At 45.4% G+C, this 22,214-nt stretch overlaps 1 protein-coding gene across 1 annotated transcript; it reads right to left on the minus strand.

Moving 5' to 3' along the window:
- Positions 1 to 239: 239 nt before the first annotated feature.
- Positions 240 to 21,958, minus strand: LOC115086649 (transmembrane protein 121-like). Its single transcript, XM_029592786.1, has 2 exons — positions 21,909 to 21,958; positions 240 to 3,459 (listed from the first exon to the last, which is right to left on the minus strand). The coding sequence occupies exon 2, from the start codon at positions 3,456 to 3,458 to the stop codon at positions 2,529 to 2,531; it is 930 nt and encodes a 309-aa protein (XP_029448646.1). The 5' UTR covers position 3,459; positions 21,909 to 21,958; the 3' UTR covers positions 240 to 2,528.
- Between the last annotated feature and the right edge of the window lie 256 nt (positions 21,959 to 22,214).

Below are 22,214 nucleotides of genomic sequence, written 5' to 3' on the forward strand. Positions count from 1 at the left end.
ATCCCTATTCCTGCGTGATCGCTAGTGTGAGTCCTATTCTCCTGTGATTCATAGTCTATCCTACTCTTGTGTGATTTGTAGATGTAGCTTTAGAGTTTGATAGCTTTTTGTTGATTAATTCTGTGAATTAATCATTTATGTTTCTTTTTACTGAGGATGACTTTTCTTTATTTCAAAATTTATTTAAAAAATGTAATAAAAAATTGTGAACTTGAAAAAGTAAGTCTCCACCAACAATAAGATATATTTTCTCTCCCCAAAATGCATATTATCTGAATCTTCCAAGCAAGGTTGATTGGTTGGTTCACTTTATAACATGACTCTGGTAAATCTACAGACTCTATCTGTATGCAGATACACAAGCACACCCTCCATTGGTTCACTTTATAACATGACTCTGGTGTATCTACAGACTCTATCTGTATGCAGATATACAAGCACACCCTCCATTGGTTCATTTTACTTGGCTGAAAATCATCAATTCTGAGACTTGTCTCCCCATCCCCAAACAACCAGTGAGGCAGACTCCCTTCATTCAACCAACAAGGACACTCTCTCCATCTATCCAAAGACACACACTCCACCAACTGACCAGCAAGACACACTCCCTCCATCTCATTAAAGAGGCACACTCCCTCAACTGACCAGCAAGGACATTCCCACAACCTGTCTAAAGTCATGCACTCCTCCAACTGACCAGCAAGGCACACTCTCTCCATCTATCCAAAGACACACACTACTCCAACTGACCAGCAAGGATACTCCCACCATCTGTCTAAAGTCATGCACTCCACCAACTGAACAGCAAGGCACACTCCCTCAACTGACTCGCAAGGACACTCCCACCACCTGTCTAAAGTCATGCACTCCTCCAACTGACCAGCAAGGCACAATCTCTCCATTTCATCAAAGAGGCACAATCCCTCAACTGACCCCTAAGGACACTCCCAGCACCTGTCTAAAGTCATGCACTCCCTCAACTGACCAGCAAGGTACATTCTCTCCATCTCAGCAAAGAGGCACACTCCCTCAACTGACCAGCAAGGCATTCTTTGTCAACTTACCAAAGAGACACATTCATTCTTTCTATCCAACCAAAGTGGCACACTCCTTCCCATCTAAACAAAGAGGCATATTCCTTCTATCTGACCAGAAAGGCACACTTCCTCCATCTTAATAACATGACTGCAGTATATCTAACTGACCATAGTGCTTTGCTCTTGCCATCTGTTCAAAGAGATATACTCCCCCAACTGAAACCCAAGGCATGTTTTTTCAACCAACAAAGACATGTGCCCTTCATCTGACCAAATAATACAGATCTCCAACCAACTAGAGTGGTACATTCCTTTCAAATGATTTGTGAGGCACAATCCCTCAGCTGAGCTGGAAACATGGTTTCTCAACCAACCAAAGAGGCATATTCCCTCCATCCAAATGAAGAGGTACACTTTTAATTCCATCCAACCAAAGATGCAAACTCCCTCCATCTGACCAAAGAGTCACTCTCTCTCAATCTAACCATCAAGGTATATTCCCTCCAACTGACCAAAGGTGCACACTCCCCCAACTGAGCAGCAAGGCAAGCTTTCTCAAGCAAAGAGGCAAATTCACTCCATCCGACTAAAAAGGTACACTCCTTCCATTTTTATAAAGTGTCTACAGTATATTCAACTGACCATAATGGCATGTTCCCTCCATCTGACCAAAGAGGCACACATCCAACCGGCAGATCATACTCCCTCCATCCAACCAAAGAGGCACACTTGTCCAACTGACCGGTGAGGCATGCTCCCTCAACCAAGCAGCTACTATTCGCCTGGAGCTAGGTAAGAAATGTTTCTGCAGCCCACCATCCAGCTGTTATCTGTCAGGTAAATGGTGAGGTGAGCACCCCTGAGCTGTCTTCTCTGCTTTGTGCAATTTAGCTGCACTGGAAAGGCAGACATAAGACTCTAAAATCCCTTGGCAATCCCTCCAAACAGTCAGCTCCCATTCACATAGCTCCAGGCTGTTCCAGTATGATAATTCTAGTCTCTTCCATAGCATATGAGATATATGATCCTATTATTTTCCTGGGACATCAGCCTCAGTAATGCCAAACCTCACAATGTTTCAGGATAATTTCTGAATGGTGCAGTCTGTTCTAGATGATTTGAAGTTACAAGGCCCAGAAGAACTTCCAGCTGCCAGTTCTTGAGCTATGTGAGACAGAAGCTTCCAGTAAAAGTGCAGGCAATCCAGGTCTATAGTTTGTCACCTGTTTGTTTAACCTATAATTTACATACTTTGTCAATTTTCCAATCTAGTTATAAAAGAAAAATAGATCTGTAATTCAGTGCTTGTCATGCTTCGTAAAAATGATCCCATTATGCGTCATAATGACAGGGAACTCTCATCTACCCATTTTAGTATCAGCACAGGCGTCAAGCCACATGTTCTGCTGTGCAAGATCATTTCCTTCCAATACAGATTAACTCTATGTATGGGCAAAGGTATTTATTATCAAAACGTATGCACTCTCCAGATCACGTGTTGTCTCTTGCCATCAGTTCAGGGGTGAGAGACTGGGTTGGAGATGTCAACTGGGGCTGAAGAGTGGAATTGTGCTGTAAATCTAGGCTTAACCCACTTGGAATATCCTGCAGCTGTTTCTTATACTGCACAAAGGTGCAGATTTTCAGTGCAATAGCCAAAATGTTTTTGCCCATGAAGATACCTGAGGAATGGGAATCTTGGAAGAAAAGCATGTTGCAGGCCCTGATGAAGATGGTAGCCATGTTGATGGTGAGCATGCTCAGCATTGGGTATAACATCATCTTATGTGGCACGATGTTAATCCCTTGCATGCTGATCTCACTTAGTGACACACATGGCAAGATCAATAGCAAAATGTAGCAGTAAAAAAACAGCAAGCCCTCAGTCCAGGGGGGCAGCCCCTTCTTCTGAGGCTCCCATAGATTGGCTTGAACATCTAAAACATCCAGCATATCAATGATGACCCAAAACATACGGTTTCTTAGGTCCTCTTTTTTTTTGAAGGTTGTCACATAGTCCATGTGCTCAACAGCAGCTAGAATGAGATACAGAGCTGGAATGCAGATGGAGAGCAGAAGGGTAAGGGCCTTGCGAGCAGTGATGTCCAGACTTTTCCTGTCTGCCTTATAGTTCTGATAGATAAAGTAGACCTTGATCTCCAGTACAAAGACATAGAGGAACCACAGAATCATGGCGTAACCTCTCTTGGCACTTCTCACTTCAGCCCCTACCCAGATAGCCATGTACCTGAGGACTATCAGGAACGAAATGTCACCCACACAGACCATGATGCAGATTCCAAGTTTCCGGGAGCCCTGATTCTGCTCCACGAGGTAGGCATCCATCAGCACCATACTGCTGACGATGATGAAGGTGAACATGCAAATGTGGGGTTTGTTTACGGGCAAGGGAGGACCCATTCTGAAATAAAGAGAAGCAAGATTAGTGAGAAAGTTTGTTTGTGATTTAAGCAGCCATCCAACTCACATTAAATGCCCCACCATGCTTCTAATATCCTTTATATTGAAAACCACTAAACCCTGCACTTCACTGCAAATGTCCCACTAGGTTCCTAATTGATCTAACACAGAAGCATAGAGTCAATGGTAGACAACGACCTACAGAGTGCTGAAGACCTAAATGGTAACAAAATTCAAGAAGCCTGGGATAAGCACAGAGGAGCCCTCATTACAAAGAATTAAAGGAAAAAACAGATCAGCTGGGGTCTATGCAACAGCTCCAGGATTGAAAGCATGCATATTAGATGGATTTATGGCCATATTTGCCATCTTGCTTTAAGGGGCCAATATTCAAATGGTTTGTCTGGCTAAATGCTGAACAAACTGTGGCCTTTCAAAACTCCTGAGCTCAGATCATCTCCAAGTTATCTGGCTAAGTAGTTAACGAGGTAAAACTGTCTGCATAATTTGGGGGTGGTTTGGGGGCGCTCCAAGGTGGAATTCTTAGCCAGATAATTTATCCCGCTAACTCAGATATTTCACATTATCCAGGTAATTTATCCCACTAACTCAGATATTTCACATTATCCAGATAATTTATTCCGCTAACTCAGATATTTCACATTATCCAGGTAATTTATCCCGCTAACTCAGATATTTGACATTACCAGGGTAATTTATTCCGCTAACTCAGATGTTTGACATTATCCGGGTAATTTATCCTGGTAACTTTAGAATGGCATCAGGGCAGTTCTATAACCAAATAACTTTGGCTAGATCAGTGATGGCAAACTCCAGTCCTTGAGTGCCACAAACAGGCCAGGTTTTCAGATATCCACAATGAATTTGCAGGAGAAAGATTTGCATGTACTGCCTCCATTGTATGCAAATCTATCTCCTACATATTCATTGTGGATATCCTGAAAACCTGGCCTATTTGTAGCACTTGAGAACTTGAGTTCGCCATTACTGGGCTAGATTGAAAATACAACTGGCTAAGCACCAAGAAAAAAAAAAGTTCTAGAAGAGCAGGCCCAATCCTCTGCTTCCTTTCAGCACCCAAAAGCACAAAAATTATAATAAGCATAGTGCCTGATCCTCCCCCTCCCACCCATAAAAAGAATAAAAATATGTTGCGAGCCACTGAGGTTGAAGCAGCTTCATCAACCCTCTCTCCAATTTTCAAAAAAACACACAGGCTCTGGGTTCCCACCAAACCCGCCCTCCTCATCTTCTTGAAACACCTACCCCTAACTCTCCCACTCCAACAAGCTCTTTCCTAAACTCCCAACAGCACAGGCAGGCTGGTAAATTGGTACTGCTCCCAGCAGCATCCTGCTTTGTTTTGACAGCAAATCTTCTTCTCTCAAAAGCCATGCCGCTAGACAGAAGCGATCCGCCTGATCGAAAAACACTGGACCCTGGCACAAAAGGTTTGGAAGGTGTCCAAGGAGAAGAGGACCGTCCACCACTAGGTTGACTAGGTCCGCATACCATTGTCTCCGGGGCCACTCCAGCGCAATGAGAATAATTGTACTTGTGTGAACCTCTATCCTCCTGATTACCTTGCCCACCAGAGGCCAAGGAGGAAACATGTAGAGCAGGACGTCTCTGGGCCATGGGAGTACTAGGGCGTCTACTCCTTCTGCTCCATGTTCTCATCTGAGACTGAAGAAGCACGGGACCTTCGCATTTTTCTGGGTCGCCATCAAGTCCAGATGTGGGACACTCCAACGGCAAGAGAGTAGCGACATTGCCTCTTTGGACAGCTCCCATTCTCTGGGGTCTAGATGCTGACGACGTAGGAAATCTGCCTGCACATTGTCTACTCCGGCTATGTGGGAGGCCTGCAACCAAGCCAGATGGCGCTCCGCCCAGACCATCAACTTGTCCCCCTCTGAGGCTACCTGCCGACTCTTCATGTCCCCTTACGATTGATGTAGGCCACTATCGTCGCATTGTCGGACAGTACTCGCACTGCTCGATTGCGGACCAGGGGGAGGACCTCCTTAATGCTAATCGCACCACTTTCATTTCTAGGCAATTGATGGACCAACTCGCTTGCTCTCGTGACCAATGGCCCTGAGCTGACTGAGATTTACACACTGCCCCCCAACTGGAGAGGCTGGCATCCATGGTTATGATTACCCACTGAGACACTTCGAGATTCACTTCTTGCTGTAGGTGATCGAGGACCAGCCACCAGAGCAGGCTGGATCTGGCAAACTCGGGGAGTGGCAAAGGGATATGGAACTCCTCTGAAATCAGCTTCCAGCAGGAAAGCAAAGCTCTTTGTAAAGGCCGCATATGAGCAAAAGCCCAAGGTACCAAATCCAGAGTTGATGCCTTAGAACCAAGAACCTGCAGATAATCCCAGACCTTGGGAACGCGTAGGAACAAGAGATGTTGAACTTGAGCCATAAGCTTAAGAGCAGGCTCGTCCCTAAAAAAAACTTTGCCGGCCTGAGTATCAAAGCATACTCCAAACATTCCAGGACCTGGGAAGGTACCAGATTGCTCTCGGCATAGTTGACCACCCAGCCGAGGGAACGTAGAAGATTCAGCACTTTTTGAATTAAGAACATAAGAAATTGCCATGCTGGGTCAGACCAAGGGTCCATCAAGCCCAGCATCCTGTTTCCAACAGAGGCCAAAAGCAGGCCACAAGAACCTGGCAATTACCCAATTACCAGGCAGCAGTGTTCCTCCGACTTCGCCCCAATGAGCCAGTCATCCAGATAGGGGTGGACCAGGACCCCCTCCTGATGAAGTGCCGCTGCCACCATGACAAGGACCTTGGTGAAGGTACGGGGAATGGTAGCCAAACCAAATGGAAGGGCTCAAAACTGGTAATGGTTCCCGAGGATCATGAACCGCAGGAACATTTGATGATCCCTGCATATCGCAATATGAAGATACGCCTCCAATAAATCCAGGGAAGCCAGAAATTCTCCCCTGCGCACCACCACGATGACAGACCGCAGAGTCTCCATGCGAAAATGCGGAACCTTGAGGGCTTTGACGACATTCTGCAGGACTAGAATTGGATGGAACGAACCTTCCTTTTTGGGAACCATTAAACAGATGGAGTAGTTGTCTGTCCCGCACTCCTCAAGGGGAACAAGAAGGATGGCGCCAAGATTCTCTGACGTACTATTTGCCTCTTCTTTGGGGAACCGCAGGGGGAAACCATGAAGTGATTTCGCAGAGGATGAGCAAACTCTAAAGCGTAATCATGTTCGATGACTCTTAGAACCCACCGATCCAACGAGATTTTGACCCATTCCTCGTAAAACAGGGAGAGTCGACCCTCTATCAATGGAACCGAGGAGTGGGCCGGAGCTATCTCATTGTGTGGACTTGGGGCCCGAAGCTCCCTGAGAGACCCATCTCGGGCAGATCTGTGGCTGCGAAAGGAGTGAGCCCACGACTGCAACCTTGCCGAAGGTTGTCTCTGTCCAACTGATGAGGGTCTAGTTTGATGCAGACAGTGCTAATCCCTAAAACAAGCGCGAGAAGGAAGGAAATTCCTGGACCCCCTGGGTCAGTCCTCTGTTAGCTTATGTAGCTTGTTTTCCCCCAAGGACTTGATTAGTTGTTCCAGATCTTCCTTGAATAAAAACTTTCCCTTAAAGGGGAGCGACCCCAACTGGGACTTTGAAGAAGAGTCTGCTGACCAGTTGCGGAGCCAGAGCAATCTCCTGGCCGAAACTGCTGATACCATGGTCCGGGAAGAGACCCGGAGAAGGTCATATAAGGCATCAGCGCTGTACGCCACTGCAGTCTCCAAACTCTCCACCCTTTCCGCTTCTGGGGGAGAAAGATCCCTGGCACTGAGGAGTTGCTGAACCCACCTCAGGCTCACACATTGCATAAGGCTGCTACACACAGCTGCCCTGACCTCAAGAGCTGACACTTCAAAAATCCTCTTAAGATGGACCTCGAGTTTCCAGTCTTGCAGATCCTTAAGAACCACTGCACCTACAACAGAGATGATAGTCCTTTTGGTGACTGCGGAAACCAAAGCATCCACCTTCAAAACTTTAAGAAGATCCAGGGAATCCTCAGGCAACGGATGGAGTTTGTCCATTGCCCGCCCCACTTTTGGGCCTGCCTCCGGCGTATCCCACTCTAGCATCATCAACTGCAGCAGCATGGGATGAAAGGGAAAAATATGAGCCAGATCACGCAAGCCTGCCAGGACAGGATCCACCGTGGAGTTATTCGGAACCTCCTGAATAGGGGGCTAATTCCCAGCTCGGCTAGGACATGTGATATCAGCGGGTCAAGCTCATCCCTCTGAAACAGGCAACGCACCCGCGGATCATCCCCTTCGACTAGTAGGCTATGGTGAGGATCGAGGTCCTGGTAAGGGACCTGATCTTGGTCCGGTGGATCCGGAGCTCCTTGACCTTGCAGCGTACGAATCCTAATAACTTCCTGCGACTCCGCCGACCTAAGAATCTTTGGAAGAGGGGGCTCTGTCATCTGAACACATGCTCGGGGGGAGGAGGGGCCTCACCCTGCTGAGCGACACTAGCCAAATAGACTTTGTGCATTAAAAGCACAAAGTCAGTAGAAAAAGGGGTATTTAGGTGGTAAAAACCCCAGGGGAGGGGTCATCAGTTCCTCCTGCAGGTCCTGCAAAGAGTCCAAGGGACCCTCAGGATGAGATCGGGAGGAAAAAGTGGAGAGGAAGAATCCCCTCCCCCTGCTGCCTGTGTTGCCGCCGACAAGACTGCATCCAAAATGGCCGCCATTCCCGAGCAGGAACGGGGCCGACCGACTGACAGAGCGACTTACAGAGGCACCGGGCTGCACGGCCAAAGCACAGGATCTAGACCCCGACCTCCCCACTGCCATAAAGGGACCCTCCCCGCCTGGGAGGCACCTCGAACAAACGTTATTGCAGGAAAGCCGAGAGGCCGGCTCCCCGCAGGCAGCAGATCATGTCACACGCGGATGAGAGGGGGGAGCAGCGCCGGCAAGAAAAGAAAAGTTTAAAAACTGCCTTGGATGCCCGGGAGGAAGAGAGCGGGAAATAAAACACTAAACCGTGGCAAAAATCATCCGCTCACAGCCTTTCAAACATTTTTTTTTTAAGCCTCTGCAGAGGAATGTCGCGTCACTAAGGCTAAGGCCGAGGGGGAGAGACCGGACCACCAGTACTCACCCAGTCAGGCTGACATCTCCCGGGGTATGCGAGCTACTGGGCCCCCAACCCTTAGCTCAACCTACAACCAGGGGGGGGGGATGGTCTTCCTAGGAACTAGCGACCCTCTGGGAGGAATGGCAAGGCAGGATCCCCTCTTCTGTTTTGTTTTGTTTTTTTTGAAAGACCTTGCTAATTTATTTTTTTTTTAGACTTGCTTGATCCAACAAATGGTAAATAAGGGAATTCCTAAATGACAGAAACCCTTAAAGATCAGAAAATTTTTTTTTTTCAGCTAAACTACTTCGCTAAATGTTTATGCCTAATGATATATTGTAACCAAACCTTTAACGGCACCTGTTAGAATGTACTACTGTACGCTTTTACCCTCATTAATTTATATGCCTACATGTAAACCGTTGCGATGGTATTTAACTTAGCAACGGTATAGAAAAGTTTTTAAATAAATAAATAAATAAATATAGGAGGACCCCAGGTTCTGCCACCTTCATCTGCTGGAGACAGAGAAATACTGAAGGGACGCAGGTGGCACAACATGTTAATAGAGGGTGCTCTTCAAGTTTTTCTCTGTCTCCATCTGCTGGAAACGAGGCATAACCCAGCAGTCTGGACTGATCCGAGTACGTACAGGGAACTGTTGGATTATGTGACAGCATCGCTGGTAGCGTACGCCATCGGTTGGATTATGCGACAGCATCACTGGTAGCATACGCCATCGGTTGGATTATGCGACAGCATCGCTGGTAGCGTACGCCATCGGTTGGATTATATGACAGCTCCAAATGGTACAAAATACAGCAGCCCGTTTACTAACAAACACCAGGAAAAGAGACCATATTTCCCCAATTCTAAAAGACCTTCATTGGTTACCAATTCACTTCAGAATCATCTACAAATCCATATCCTTGATATACAAAATCATCCATCAACACACCACAATTGACCTACAATTTCCTCTCCGCTTACACAACTCCACAAGACCTACCAGAGACGCATACAGAGGATCCCTCCATGTACCCACTACTAAAACCACTAGTCACATTACCTTAAGAGATCGAGCCCTCTCCACAGCTGGCCCACTGTTATGGAACTCCATCCCTCCCGATCTCAGACAGGAGCCTTGCCTCCTAACCTTTAGAAAAAGACTCAAGACTTGGCTGTTTATGCAAGCTTTCCCGGACTTAAATTAATGCACCTCGCCATCAACATATCCAACACAGCAGCTGTACCTCTTCTCCTTGTATATAATTTAGTCTCTGCTAAACTATCTTTATTTCCTCTGATCCCAGTTCAATAGTCCTTGTTAATTGTAACTACTTTCTTCGACACGTTATTTCTGTTTTTGATGTATTTATTGCACCCCTGTTTATTTGTAAACCAGTATGATGTGATCATTTCATGAATGCCGGTATATAAAACCCTTAAATAAATAAATAAATATGACAGCAATGGTGGTAGCGTACGCCATCGGTTGGATTATATGACAGCATCGCTGGCAGCGTACGCCATCGGTTGGATTATATGACAGCATCGCTGGTAGCGTACGCCATCAGTTGGATTATATGACAGCATCGCTGGCAGCGTACGCCATCGGTTGGATTATATGACAGAATCATTGGTAGCGTAAGCTACCAGCATTGCTGTCAAAGAAATGTGGGACACTGTAGAAATTTTATTTTTGTGGGTTTTGGAGAGGTCCAGTGCTGGTAGGAGGATTTTGAGGTGTTGGAGTGGATTCTTGGGTACTGCGGTGATGGCCATTCCCACGGCGAGGAGCCCCGTGAGGGACCGTAGTACTAGGCTAGACTCGAGACACGCAAACACAGAGATTTGTCTTTTATTATACAGCTGGATGATACCACCAGAGGTGGCAGTAGTGAGGTGATCCAGAAGTAGCAGTCCAGGGACCCTCGGCACAGGAGCCCCGTCTCACAATGGTAGATGTTAACAGCACATGGTGGTATAGGGAGATCCGGTTGCAGGTTCCCAGTGCAGAGCTGTAGATGAGACAGACTGGTAAAGGTTAGGTTACTCACTAACAGGCCGATACAGTACAGTGCGTTTTCCCTTACCCCTTATTCAGTAAGGGGCGGAAAACGCGCGTCCAACCCGCCGAACCTAATAGCTCTATTAGGTATTCCCGCGCGATTCACTAAGTAAAATGTGCAGCCAAGCCGCGCATTTCGCTTTCAGAAATTAGCGCCTACCCAAAGGTAGGCGCTAATTTCTTCGGGCACTGGGAAAGTGCACAGAAAAGCAGTAAAAACTGCCTTTCTGTGCACCCTCCGACTTAATGTCATGGCGATATTAAGTCGGAGGTCCCGAAGGGTAAAAAAAGTAAAAAAAAAAAGAAAAAAAGAAAAAAAATTTGAAGTCGGCCAGTGGCTGTCAGCGGGTTCGAGAACCGACGCCGGCAAAATTGAGCGTCAGCTGTCAAACCCGCTGACAGCCGCCACTCTGGGCCAAAAGGAGGCGCTAGGGACGCGCTAGTATCCCTAGCTCCTCCTTTTGCCCGTTTCTACCGCACCACCTAATTTAAATACTGCATTGCGCGCCTGTTCGCCTGCTCTCCCGCGGACTTTACTGAATCGGTCTGTAAGTTGGAAGCTGTATAGAAGTAGATCCCAGCAGGCAGAAGTAGTTGAATTGCAGGCACCGAGACAGGGAGCGCAGGCCCTCGAGGAGCGAGTACCTGGTATCCCAGATAGGCACCCGAAAGAAAGCAAAGGGCCCCCGAGGAGCGGGTACCCAGGTTAGATGAAATACCCCGAAGGGCAGAGAGAGCTTCCAGCGGCAGCACGGAAGCGGCAGAGCAGCTCAGACCGGAGCCGAATCCAATCCTTGCTAACTCGAATTGTTAGGAAACGAAGGACAGGTAAATACCCGGATGTGATGACGTCGCTCGAGGGGGACGCCCCCGAGGTTCCCGCCATGACCTGGATGAAGACGTGGGTGGCGTGAGCGTGCGCACATCCCAGGAGACCCTCAGGAGAAACATGGCGGATAGCCTTGCCATTGCCGTTCCGGGGACGCCGGAGAGAGCGGCAAGCAGACGCGGCGGTAGGGAGAGCAGAGAGAAAGGTGAAAGGTGAGGCACAGAGGTCAAAGCCGACTGAGGCCGATGGACGCAGCAGCAGTAGGAGTTGTGGGTGGGGGTTTAAGAGGGGATCTGGGGCCCTTGTGTTTTATGGAAAAGCGGGAGGGGGGGTAGTGTCCTCCTGCTGCTGCTGTTGCCTGCCACTGCTTTCTATTCTCTTGGGAATTTGGGACGGGAAGAGGAGGAAATCAGGTTCAGTGCCCTTCATCATGTTTTTTATTTTGGGATGTGGGCGGGGGGGGAATGGTGCTCAGATTGATGAGCAAACGTATGTTTGTGCTTTCTTAGTATTTAACTGGCTAAGTTTTTGTTAGGTTTAAACGTTATCCGTGCATCTGTCCCTGGAGAACCTTAAGCCAAGTACATTGCATGGGAGACTTGTCCTGCTGAATATCAGTGGGAGTTTATGTGCCTAATTTAACCTAACCTCTGATGCACTTGCCAGCTTACAGGATAAGTGCTTCTGTGCTTGTCCCAATGCTTTCTGCAATGCAGGACCTGGTTTTGTTTGCTCCATGCAGCAATGCTTTCTAAGCTTACTCAGCCTCATATCCTGCGAGCAATGCTGGATGTCTGCAGCTGGAATAACCACAACGTTAAAGCTTGCGGGAGGGTGGGGAGGTGGCAGGGGATAGGAGGAGGAGGGAGAGGCATTTTAACATGAAAGATGTGGAGTGGGGAGCAGTCAGATCACTTGGATTATAATATTTTAATCTATTTAGTGAAGGGTTTGGGGGAGTAGGGATGAGGGTTGGGTGCTACAGCTTGGCTGGGAGAGATTTCTCATTTTTTACTTTTTGTTATAGTGCATTTTTACTTAACCAGCTATTGAATATCACCGGTGAAGGCTGACATTATCTGGCCACACAAAACCAGGTATTGCAAATTTAGCTGTTATTTTCCAGCTAATTAGGGTTCGTTGGGCTATCAAAAATCAGAGTTTTCCTGGTGCAGGCATCTTTTCCGTTTGCATCAAATCCATACATTTGTGCAGCTGAGGAGTCAATAGCATGGAAAAGGCATCTCAAAAAAGATATAATTGCGATGGAGAAGGTACAGAGAAGGGCTACCAAAATGATAAGGGGAATGGAACAGCTCCCCTATGAGGAAAGACTAAAGAGGTTAGGACTTTTCAGCTTGGAGAAGAGACGGCTGAGGGGGGATAAGATAGACGTCTACAAAATCAGGAAAGGACTTGAACAGGTTAATGTAAATCAGTTATTTACTTTCTCAGATAATAGAAGGACCAGGGGGCACTCCATGAAGTTAGCAAGTAGCACATTTAAAACAAATGAAAGAAAATTCTTTTTCACTTAAGCCCAGATTTTCAAAGAGCCGTATGTGTAAATACCGGGGTTTACGTGTGTGGCTGAGCCTTGCGTGTACCGCACGCATTGTAAAACGGGCCTGGCCACGCGCAAAAACCCTGGTATGCGCACAAGTGCCGGGCAATGAAAAAGGGGTGGGATCTGGCCGGGGAGGGGTGGGGCAGGTCGGAGGCCAACCAGGATAGCAGCCATTAGCCGCTATCCTGGGGAAATTCACGCTGGCAGCCAGCCAGCCAGCACGTGGAAACTACTTCTGCTCCGGAGAAGCAGTAAGTAATGAAATAAAAAAATTTGGTGTAGGTAGATAGGGGTTAGAGGTCAGGGTGGAGAGGGGAAAGGGGAAAGGGAAGGAAGGTTAGGCAGGGGGGTAGGGAAGTTCCCCCCTGCGCGAGCCGCCCGCACATGCACGCGTGGGTTTTAAAATCCGGAACTCATGTGCGTGTGGCCATCAGATTTTATAAAACGTGCACATGCATGTTATAAAACTGGTGCGTCCATGTGCGCATGCACTCCTTTTAAAAATCAACCCCTTAGCGCATAGTTAAGCTCTGGAATTCATTGCCAGAGGATGTGGTTACAGCAGTTAGTGTAGCTGTGTTTAAAAAAGGATTGGATAAGTTCTTGGAGGCGAAGTCCATTACCTGCTATTAAGTTCACTTAGAGAATAGCCACTGCCATTAGCAATGGTTACATGGAATAGACTTAGTTTTTGGGTACTTGCCAGGTTCTTATGGCCTGGATTGGCCACTGTTGGAAACAGGATGATGGGCTTGATGGACCCTTGGTCTGACCCAGAATGGCATTTTCTTATGTTCTTATGTAAACCAATCTGAACTGCCACAGACTATTAGGTAGTTGGGTCTCACCTCCCAGGAGAAGGATCGCAGATTTTGTATAATTAATTTGGTAACAACAGCATCCCATATTCACACAGCAGTCACATTAGAGGAAAAGCAGAGCTATCCAGCTGAGTCAAGTAAATCAGAACATCGTTTGCGTATAAAGAGATGTGGTACACCTCTTCTATTTTCAACCCGCTAATCCTCTCGCTCTTCTGAACAGCTTGAGCAAGGGACTCAATTGCCATATTGAACAGGAGAGGGGGCAAAGGACAACCTAGCCGTGTCCCACCAGCTACCTGGGGAGGGGCAGTAAGTATACCATTAACCAGGATATATGAGGAGGGATTCTGAACACAGAATCCCTCCTCATCTCCATGTCTGACTTCATATTAATGGGCCTTGACAAAGGCCAATCCTTCCTCTTAATTCTACTGGACCTATCAGCCGCCTTTGATACGGTCAATCATTCCATTCTCACTTCCATTCTGGCTTCTATAGGTATCTCAGGCACCGCTCTCTCATGGTTTAAATCTTTTCTCTCCAACAGAGGCTTCAAGGTTAAGATACAGAACAAAGAATCTTCACGAATGGATGCATCCATAGGAGTCCCTCAGGGCTCCTCACTGTCACCTACACTCTTTAACATTTATCTTTTACCTATCTGCCAACTCCTCTCCAACCTTAACCTCAAACATTTCCTCTACGCCGACGACATCCAGATCGTGATACCCATTAAAGAATCTTACACAAAAACATTGGTTCACTGGGAAAACTGTCTCTTCGAAATTAAACATCTCCTGGCTAACCTAAACCTAGTTTTAAACTCCTCTAAAACAGAACTGCTTCTCATCTCCCCAGATAATAATGCCATCTCTAATCCTCCAACTATCCCAACTACTACACAGGTGAGAGATCTAGGAGTATTAATTGATAACCGGATGAACCTTAAAGCTTACATCAACAGAACCACCAAGGACTGTTTCCACAAACTCCAAGTTCTGAAAAGAATTAGACCACTCTTCCACACTCAGGACTTCAGAACCATTCTACAAGCTATCATTTTTTCTAAGATCGATTACTGTAACTCTATCCTTCTGGGCCTACCTTCCTCCTATACTAGACCCCTCCAGATGTTACAAAACGCTGCGGCAAGATTACTGACAAACTCCAGGAGGAGGGACCATATATCTCCAATCCTAAAAGATCTCCACTGGTTGCCTGTTCACTTTAGAATCCTCTACAAATCTCTTTCCATAATATACAAAACCATCCATCAACACACCCCACTCGACTTACAAGTCCCATTCCAAATTTATAACTCCTCCAGACCTACAAGAGACACACTCAGAGGATCTCTTCAAGTGCCCCCAGCCAAAACTACCAAACACCATTACCTTGAGAGATCGGGCCTTTTCAACAGCCGGCCCCCTTCTATGGAACTCCATCCCACCGGACCTTAGACAGGAGCCCAGCCTCCCAACCTTCAGGAAGAGACTTAAGACCTGGCTGTTTAAAAAAGCTTTCCCGGACACCGATTAATTCTATTCAGCCAGATTCTACCACTTCCACATGTAAAAATGTTATTACTAATGTAAATACCTATACCTAATGTTATTCTCTTTCTTTTCTTCTCTCCTCCCAGTTCTATTACCTTGTTATTTGTAACTGCTTCCTTCTACACAAATAGGTTATTGAATTGTTTACTGTACACCCCTGTTATATGTAAACCGGCATGATGTGTTTGCAACATGAATGCCGGTATATAAAAATTTTAAATAAATAAAATAAATAAATATGCCGTGGCAGAGGTATAAAGGACATATATCCATTTATTAAATTCTTCTGGGAATCCAAACCTCTCTAGCACTTTGAAGAGGTTTGGCCATTGAATCCTATCAAAGGTCTTGTTGGCATCCAGAGCAAGAACAGCCCCAGTAATCCTTCATGCCCTGGTCATATGAAGAATGTTAGAGAGTCATTGACTACCTTCCTTTAATAAACCCAATCTGGCATCATACCCACCAAGCGCTGTTGCCGTACCTTAGCCAAAATTTTAACATCTAGTTGATCTACGATATAGGTTTAAAAAAGGTTTGGATAAGTTCCTAGAGAAGTCCATAAACTGCTATTAATCAATAAGGAATAGTAGCTTGGGATCTATTTAATGTTTGGGTACTTGCCAAGTACTACTGTTGGACACAGGATGCTGGGCTTGATGGACCCTTGGTTTGATCCAATATGGCATGACCTATGTTCTTCTAGGTCTAAAGGACCCAATCTCCATCTTACCAACTTTCTTTTTAATGAGTATTGTAACGTTCGCATTCTTTAATTTTTTTTATTGCATGTGGAGAATCCCTAAGGTAACTGAAAATATCCTTAGGTCTAGACAGGAACAAAACGCTACACTTCTTGAAGAAATCAATATAGTTGCCAACAAATCCAGGGCTTTTACCAACTGACAATCTACTGCCATCACCCCCTGGATCTCCAGTTCAGTGATGGTGGCTTTCAAGCATTCTGCCATCTCCATTGTCAGGGAAGGAAAATTCTCTCTGTGCAGGAAGGAATCTATGTCTTCTCATTATTGTGTGGAGATCTACTGTAAAGATTTTCATAAAAGGTCCATACCACCTCCCCCATACCTGCACTATCTTACATGAGCACCCAGCTGGAGACCGGACCCTGAATCTATGAGTGCAAGGTTCTCTCTTCTGCACTGCTCTGGCCAAGAGGGCGCCTGGCTTGTTTCCGTGCTCGTAAGTAATGTCTTTCTTTATTACATCTATTTTCCCAGTTCGGAGGGCTCTAAGATCTTTTTTCAGATTTGACAATTGCAAGTAAATTTTGACCAACCTCATCTGCCTGTGTTCCCTTTATAGCTCCTGGTTTTCTTTTTCACGCCTTCTCTGTTCAGCCAAATTAATTAATTTTAAATGACGAGTATAGCTTATTATCTTTCCCCGCATTACAGCTTTGAGTGTTCTCCACTTCAAGGTGGGATCATAAACACCTGGACTATGATAAAAGTCAAAATCCACAATGACCATTCTCACCAAGTCCAGGAAGTCTCTCTTCCCCAAAAGGGCATAATCTGGCCAATCTACCATGGTCCATCCAATTTAAAGTGGGTGGTGATCAGAAAATCACATTGAAGTATTTGATTTGGGGGGGAGGAGGAACAGCCTGTTGGTTAGAGCAGGGGGCTACAAACCAGGAGACCAGGGTTCAAGTCCCACTGACACTCCTTGTGACCTTGGGCAAGTCACTTTACCCTCCATTGCCTCAGGTACAAAACTTAGATTATAAGCCCTCTGGGGATAGAAAAATACCTCTGGTACCTGAATGTAAACCAATATCTCAGATCCAATGTCGGTATATAAAATAAATAAATCAATGAGTCAATCAGAATACATAATGTAACAGATCCCTTTAAGGCCTGGGTGAATCTTTAGTTCAGTTAGTAAGAGTGCAGGTTAGTATAAGGGGGAAGTTACCATTCAAATGCAGCCCCCTCCCTTTGAGGGGTCTTGAGTGGCCATCACCCCTGAGAGTCTATATAGCAGCTCCCTACAGAGAGCTCAGGAGTGGACATGGCCATGGGGCCGGATGAGGTACATCCCAGGATACTGAGGGAGCTGATAGATGTGCTGGCGGGTCCACTGAAAGACCTGCTCAATAGATCCCTGGAAATGAGAGTGGTGTGGGAGCAGAGAGGAGGCTGGAAACTACAGGCCTGTTAGCCTCACCTCGATGGTGGGACAATTAATGGAGACTCTGCTAAAGGAAAGGATAATGAACTATCTACAATCTGGTGGGTTGCACGACCTGAGGTAGGATGGATTCACCAGGGGAAGTCCTGTTAGACAAATCTGATTGACTTTTTTGATTGGATGACTAGAGAATTGGATCAGGGAAAAGCACTCAATATGATTTGCTTGGATTTTAGGAAAGCTTTTGATACGGTCCTATATAGATTCAAGAACAAAATGAGAAGCTTGGGAATGGGTGCCAAGGTAGTAGCATGGAGTGCAAACTGGAGACATCATTTAATAGTAAATGGAACCTACTCGGAAGGTAAAGTTTGTCTATTTGCGGATCATACTAAGATCTGCAACAGAGTGGACATGTCTGAAGAGGTAGAGAAAATGAAAAGTTATTTAAGAAAGCTTGAAGATTGGTTGAGGATTTGGCAGCTGGGATTCAATGCCAAGAAGTGCAGAGTCATGCATCTGAGGTTCGATAATCCAAAAGAGCTGTATGTGATGGGCGGTGAAAGACTAATGCACATGAACTGGGAGAGGGACCTTGCTGTAATAGTAACTATCTGGTGATCTAAAGACAGAGAAACAATGTGACAAGGTGATAGCTAAAGCCAGAAGAGTGCTGGGCTGCATCGAGAGAGGAATATCTAGATGGAATGGGACGATCCTTATGCACTAAAATGCAGACCTCCTACTCTGTGAGGTTTATGATGCTGCCCGTACCTGTACCACCCATACTCATTTCAACTTAGGTTCAGCACGAGAGAGATGTATTTCCTGTAACTGTGCTGTATGTGCCTGAGATTTCCTTAGAAACTGCAACATCCTCTTCCTCTTAATTGGGTTGGAGACTCTGGATGCTCAATGAGACTATTCTAATCTGGGCCATATAGTAGTGGAAGAAAAATGAGATCAAATAACATTATTACACGCAAATATCGTATAATGAAGTCACATAAGTCTGCCATGTCTCCAACAGCCTGTCTGCAAATAGATGCAGCATTTAGTGTGCATTACTTGTTTCTGGAGTAACAAAAAATCCCCCCACCCATCTTGTAGAAACTGTCTGAACCTTAACTTTGTAACCCCCAGGTCACAAAATAAACCAGATCTGGTCAAACAACTTAACTTCTAGACTACCCTTATAGGTAATAAAACTAGGTAGCCAACTAAAACTTATTCTGGCACCTCTTCACAAAGAGATTGCCATCGGAATGTCTCTGAGCGGGATGCGGGTCTGGACCCAGAGACTCTCCCAGCATTGCATCAAGTATCCAAAGATATATATTCTCCAAACTTACATCCACCCAAACATTCCCCCTAAAACCCCTCCTCCAATCCAAATGTTATCTTCCCTTCCTATACCTCCCTCCCATACCCTCATCTGTCTTGACCCTGTCTCTCATACACCCCAACAAGGAAGAATAATAATGCAAAAAAGCATAAATCTGACTTATGAAGAGTAATAAAAAACAATCCAAGGTGGCAGGTTAGTTTCTATGAGGTCAATATTCAAAGCTGTTTAGATGGATATCTCACAAGTTATCCATCTAAATGGTTAGTTACCCATCTAACTCCAAGTTATCCATCTAACTCATGTTATGCATCTAACTCCAAGTTATCTAGTTGACTCATTGTGTGGTGCACACATAGAGAAACAACATATATATAATATTGCATATGGCAATGCAAATACAGGAAAAAAAGCTTATCTGTGTTAGAAAATGTAGTATCTTTCTGCTTGTTCTCTGCAGTTACTGAGACAAGTACTGAAAAGAAAGTCTGTTAAAAGCTGTAAATTATTTCTGCCCACTCCCTGCTGATTTCCTGTTCTGATAACTCTGTGAAACCGCATGGCTAAGAAAGATATACTATACAATACAGGCACTGCGCTGCATTTAGATAGTTTTCTCATACTGTGAGCAAACAGGTAGGAGGGTAAAAACAAGTTTGTATAATCTTATAATTTATTATTTATTTATTTTATTTAAAGCTTTTTATATACCGGCATTCGTAGGACACATCATGTCGGTTTACAGGTAACTGAGAAAGGAAAATTACAATGAACGATGCATAAAAGGAAAGTTAGATAACACACGAAAGAACATTTTATAGAGGTCAACGAGAGTAGTAGAAACTTGGCTAAATAAAATATAAACTTATAATCAATAATAGTAAGGCATGTGAACTTATGTACAACTGAAAGGCGAACGCAGAGGGGGTGAGGAGGGGGGGGCGGGGAGGGAACTAAGGCGGAGGTGGGTGGGGAGGTGGAGCGGGGGGTAGAGGAAGAGGCAGGGAGAGCTAGGGTATTTTAAAAAGGGAGGGGGGGTGGGGCAGGGTGGGAGTGGGGAGGTTAGGCGGAGGTCACTGACTAGGTTTGAGAAGAGTTGGGGTAGGCCTGTTTAAACAGCCAGGTCTTGATTCCTTTTTTGAAATGGCTTAGGGATGGTTCTAATCGGAGCTCTGCGGGAAGGGAGTTCCAGAGAGTGGGGCCAGCGATTGGAGAAGGCTCTTTCTCTGGTGGTTGTGAGGTGAGCAATTTTGAGTGAGGGGGTGTGAAGGGTGCCTGCACGGAAGTTTCTGGTGGGGCGGTTGGTTTGACGGAAGTGTGGCATGTCTTCGATCCAGGGGGAGTTGTTTTTGTATAGCGTGTTATGAATGATGGTGAGTGTTTTGTATTGAGAGCGGAAAGTAATCGGGAGCCAGTGGAGATCTTGTAATACAGGAGTGATGTGATCAGTTTTTCTTGTGTTTATTAGGATTCTAGCCATCGCATTTTGTAGGATTTGAAGGGGTTTGATGGTGGAGGCTGGGAGGCCTATGAGGAGAGAGTTGCAGTAGTCGAGTCTTGATAGTATGGTAGTCTGCATAACAGTGCGGAAGTCATGTGTGTGGAGGAGAGGCTTCAGTTTTTTGAGGGTTTGGAGTTTATAGAAACCCCCTTTTAGAAGCGATTTGATGTGGGATTTGAAACTTAATTGATTGTCTAGGGAGACTCCTAGGTCTCTGACAGTGGGCGGGAGCGTGTGTGTTTGTGAGGCGTTTTGAGATATTTGGTGGATGGAATCGTTCGGTTGATTTGTTAGTATAAGGATTTCAGTTTTAGAGGCATTGAGTGCAAGGTGGAGATTGGAATGGAGGGAATTGATAGATACAAGGCATGTTTCCCAGAAATGTAGGGTTTCTTTGAGGGATTTCTGAATGGGGATAAGTATTTGTACATCGTCTGCATATAAGAAGAATTTTAGTCCTAGTTTAGAGAGTAAGTGGCAGAGTGGGAGTAGATAAATATTGAAAAGTGTGGAAGATAGAGAAGAGCCCTGGGGTACACCTTGTGATACACCTTGTGATTGTAAACATTATTGGAAATAGAGTAAATACAAAATAATGATTGTACCGGAAAGAGTAAATTGGTAAAGCCAGGAAGTAAAACAGAAAGACAGGCGGGGAAGCAAAAAGCAGAGGCAGGAAAAGGAGTGCGTGTCATTGTGTCACCACTAATGAGAGAGTAAAACGCAGAAACAGAAAATGTGAAGAACTTTTTGATGCAAATTAGGCAGTAATAAGGATAGGGAGACACATCCAGTAAGCATAAAAGACTGTGACGAGAACCAGGAAATGGGAAAGCCAGCAAGCTACCAATCAAACACAAGTTTGTGCATGAAGGCCCCCCTGTTTTCAATCATGATCCCCATCCTTGTGCAGTGACTGCTTCGCTTCCTGACTGGACAGTCTTTTCAGGGAAGTACACGGCCACTGCTTTGTACATGTATTTAGCTTTGATATGCTTTTTTCTACTTGTATTCTTTTGTAATCTGTGATTTTGTTAAGAGAAAAATATAATCACCCTCTCTATATCATTACCCTCTCTAGAATAGGAGAGGAAAAGGGGGGATGGTAGATGAATGTGTGATCGGTTCTTATAAGCTGCCACATTAGTAACTGGAATTGCTCACACTGGAACCCCTCAGTAGAGGTACAAAGTTGGTCAAAATCCAGGAGATCCTTGAACCCGTGCACATGACACATATAAGTTATCCATCTAACTCCAAGTTAGCCATTTAAATATTTAGTTTTGAATATTGACCTCCATATGTCTGAAGAGCTGTGCAACCAAGCAGCAACTTCTGGTTTTGAGCCCTGGGGCCACAGATGTCTGCACAGGTGACTTCTGGAAAGGCCTTCATTCCAACAAGGTACTAACCTTGCAAATCAGCTCATCACCATCTGAGACGAAGCCCATCTGAAGAAGAAATGAATGAAGGTACAACCTGACATCAAATAAATGAAAAATCATTAGTCCATGGTTTAATTCAGAATAACAGGACCATATATCAAATAAAGTAAATAAACAAGGCACCAGCCCACTTTTTTTTTTTTTCAGTTCCACTCCGTTTATAAAGCCAATCTTGATTATCCTGCCACAGTGTTTAAAATATAATTTCTCTCATATTGCTCTATAGGAAAGAAAGACCCAAGAGAGTCAATTATATCCCATTTATTGAGACAC

This window comes from Rhinatrema bivittatum, chromosome 3 (genome assembly GCF_901001135.1).
Source record: "Rhinatrema bivittatum chromosome 3, aRhiBiv1.1, whole genome shotgun sequence".
Taxonomy (NCBI): domain Eukaryota; kingdom Metazoa; phylum Chordata; class Amphibia; order Gymnophiona; family Rhinatrematidae; genus Rhinatrema; species Rhinatrema bivittatum.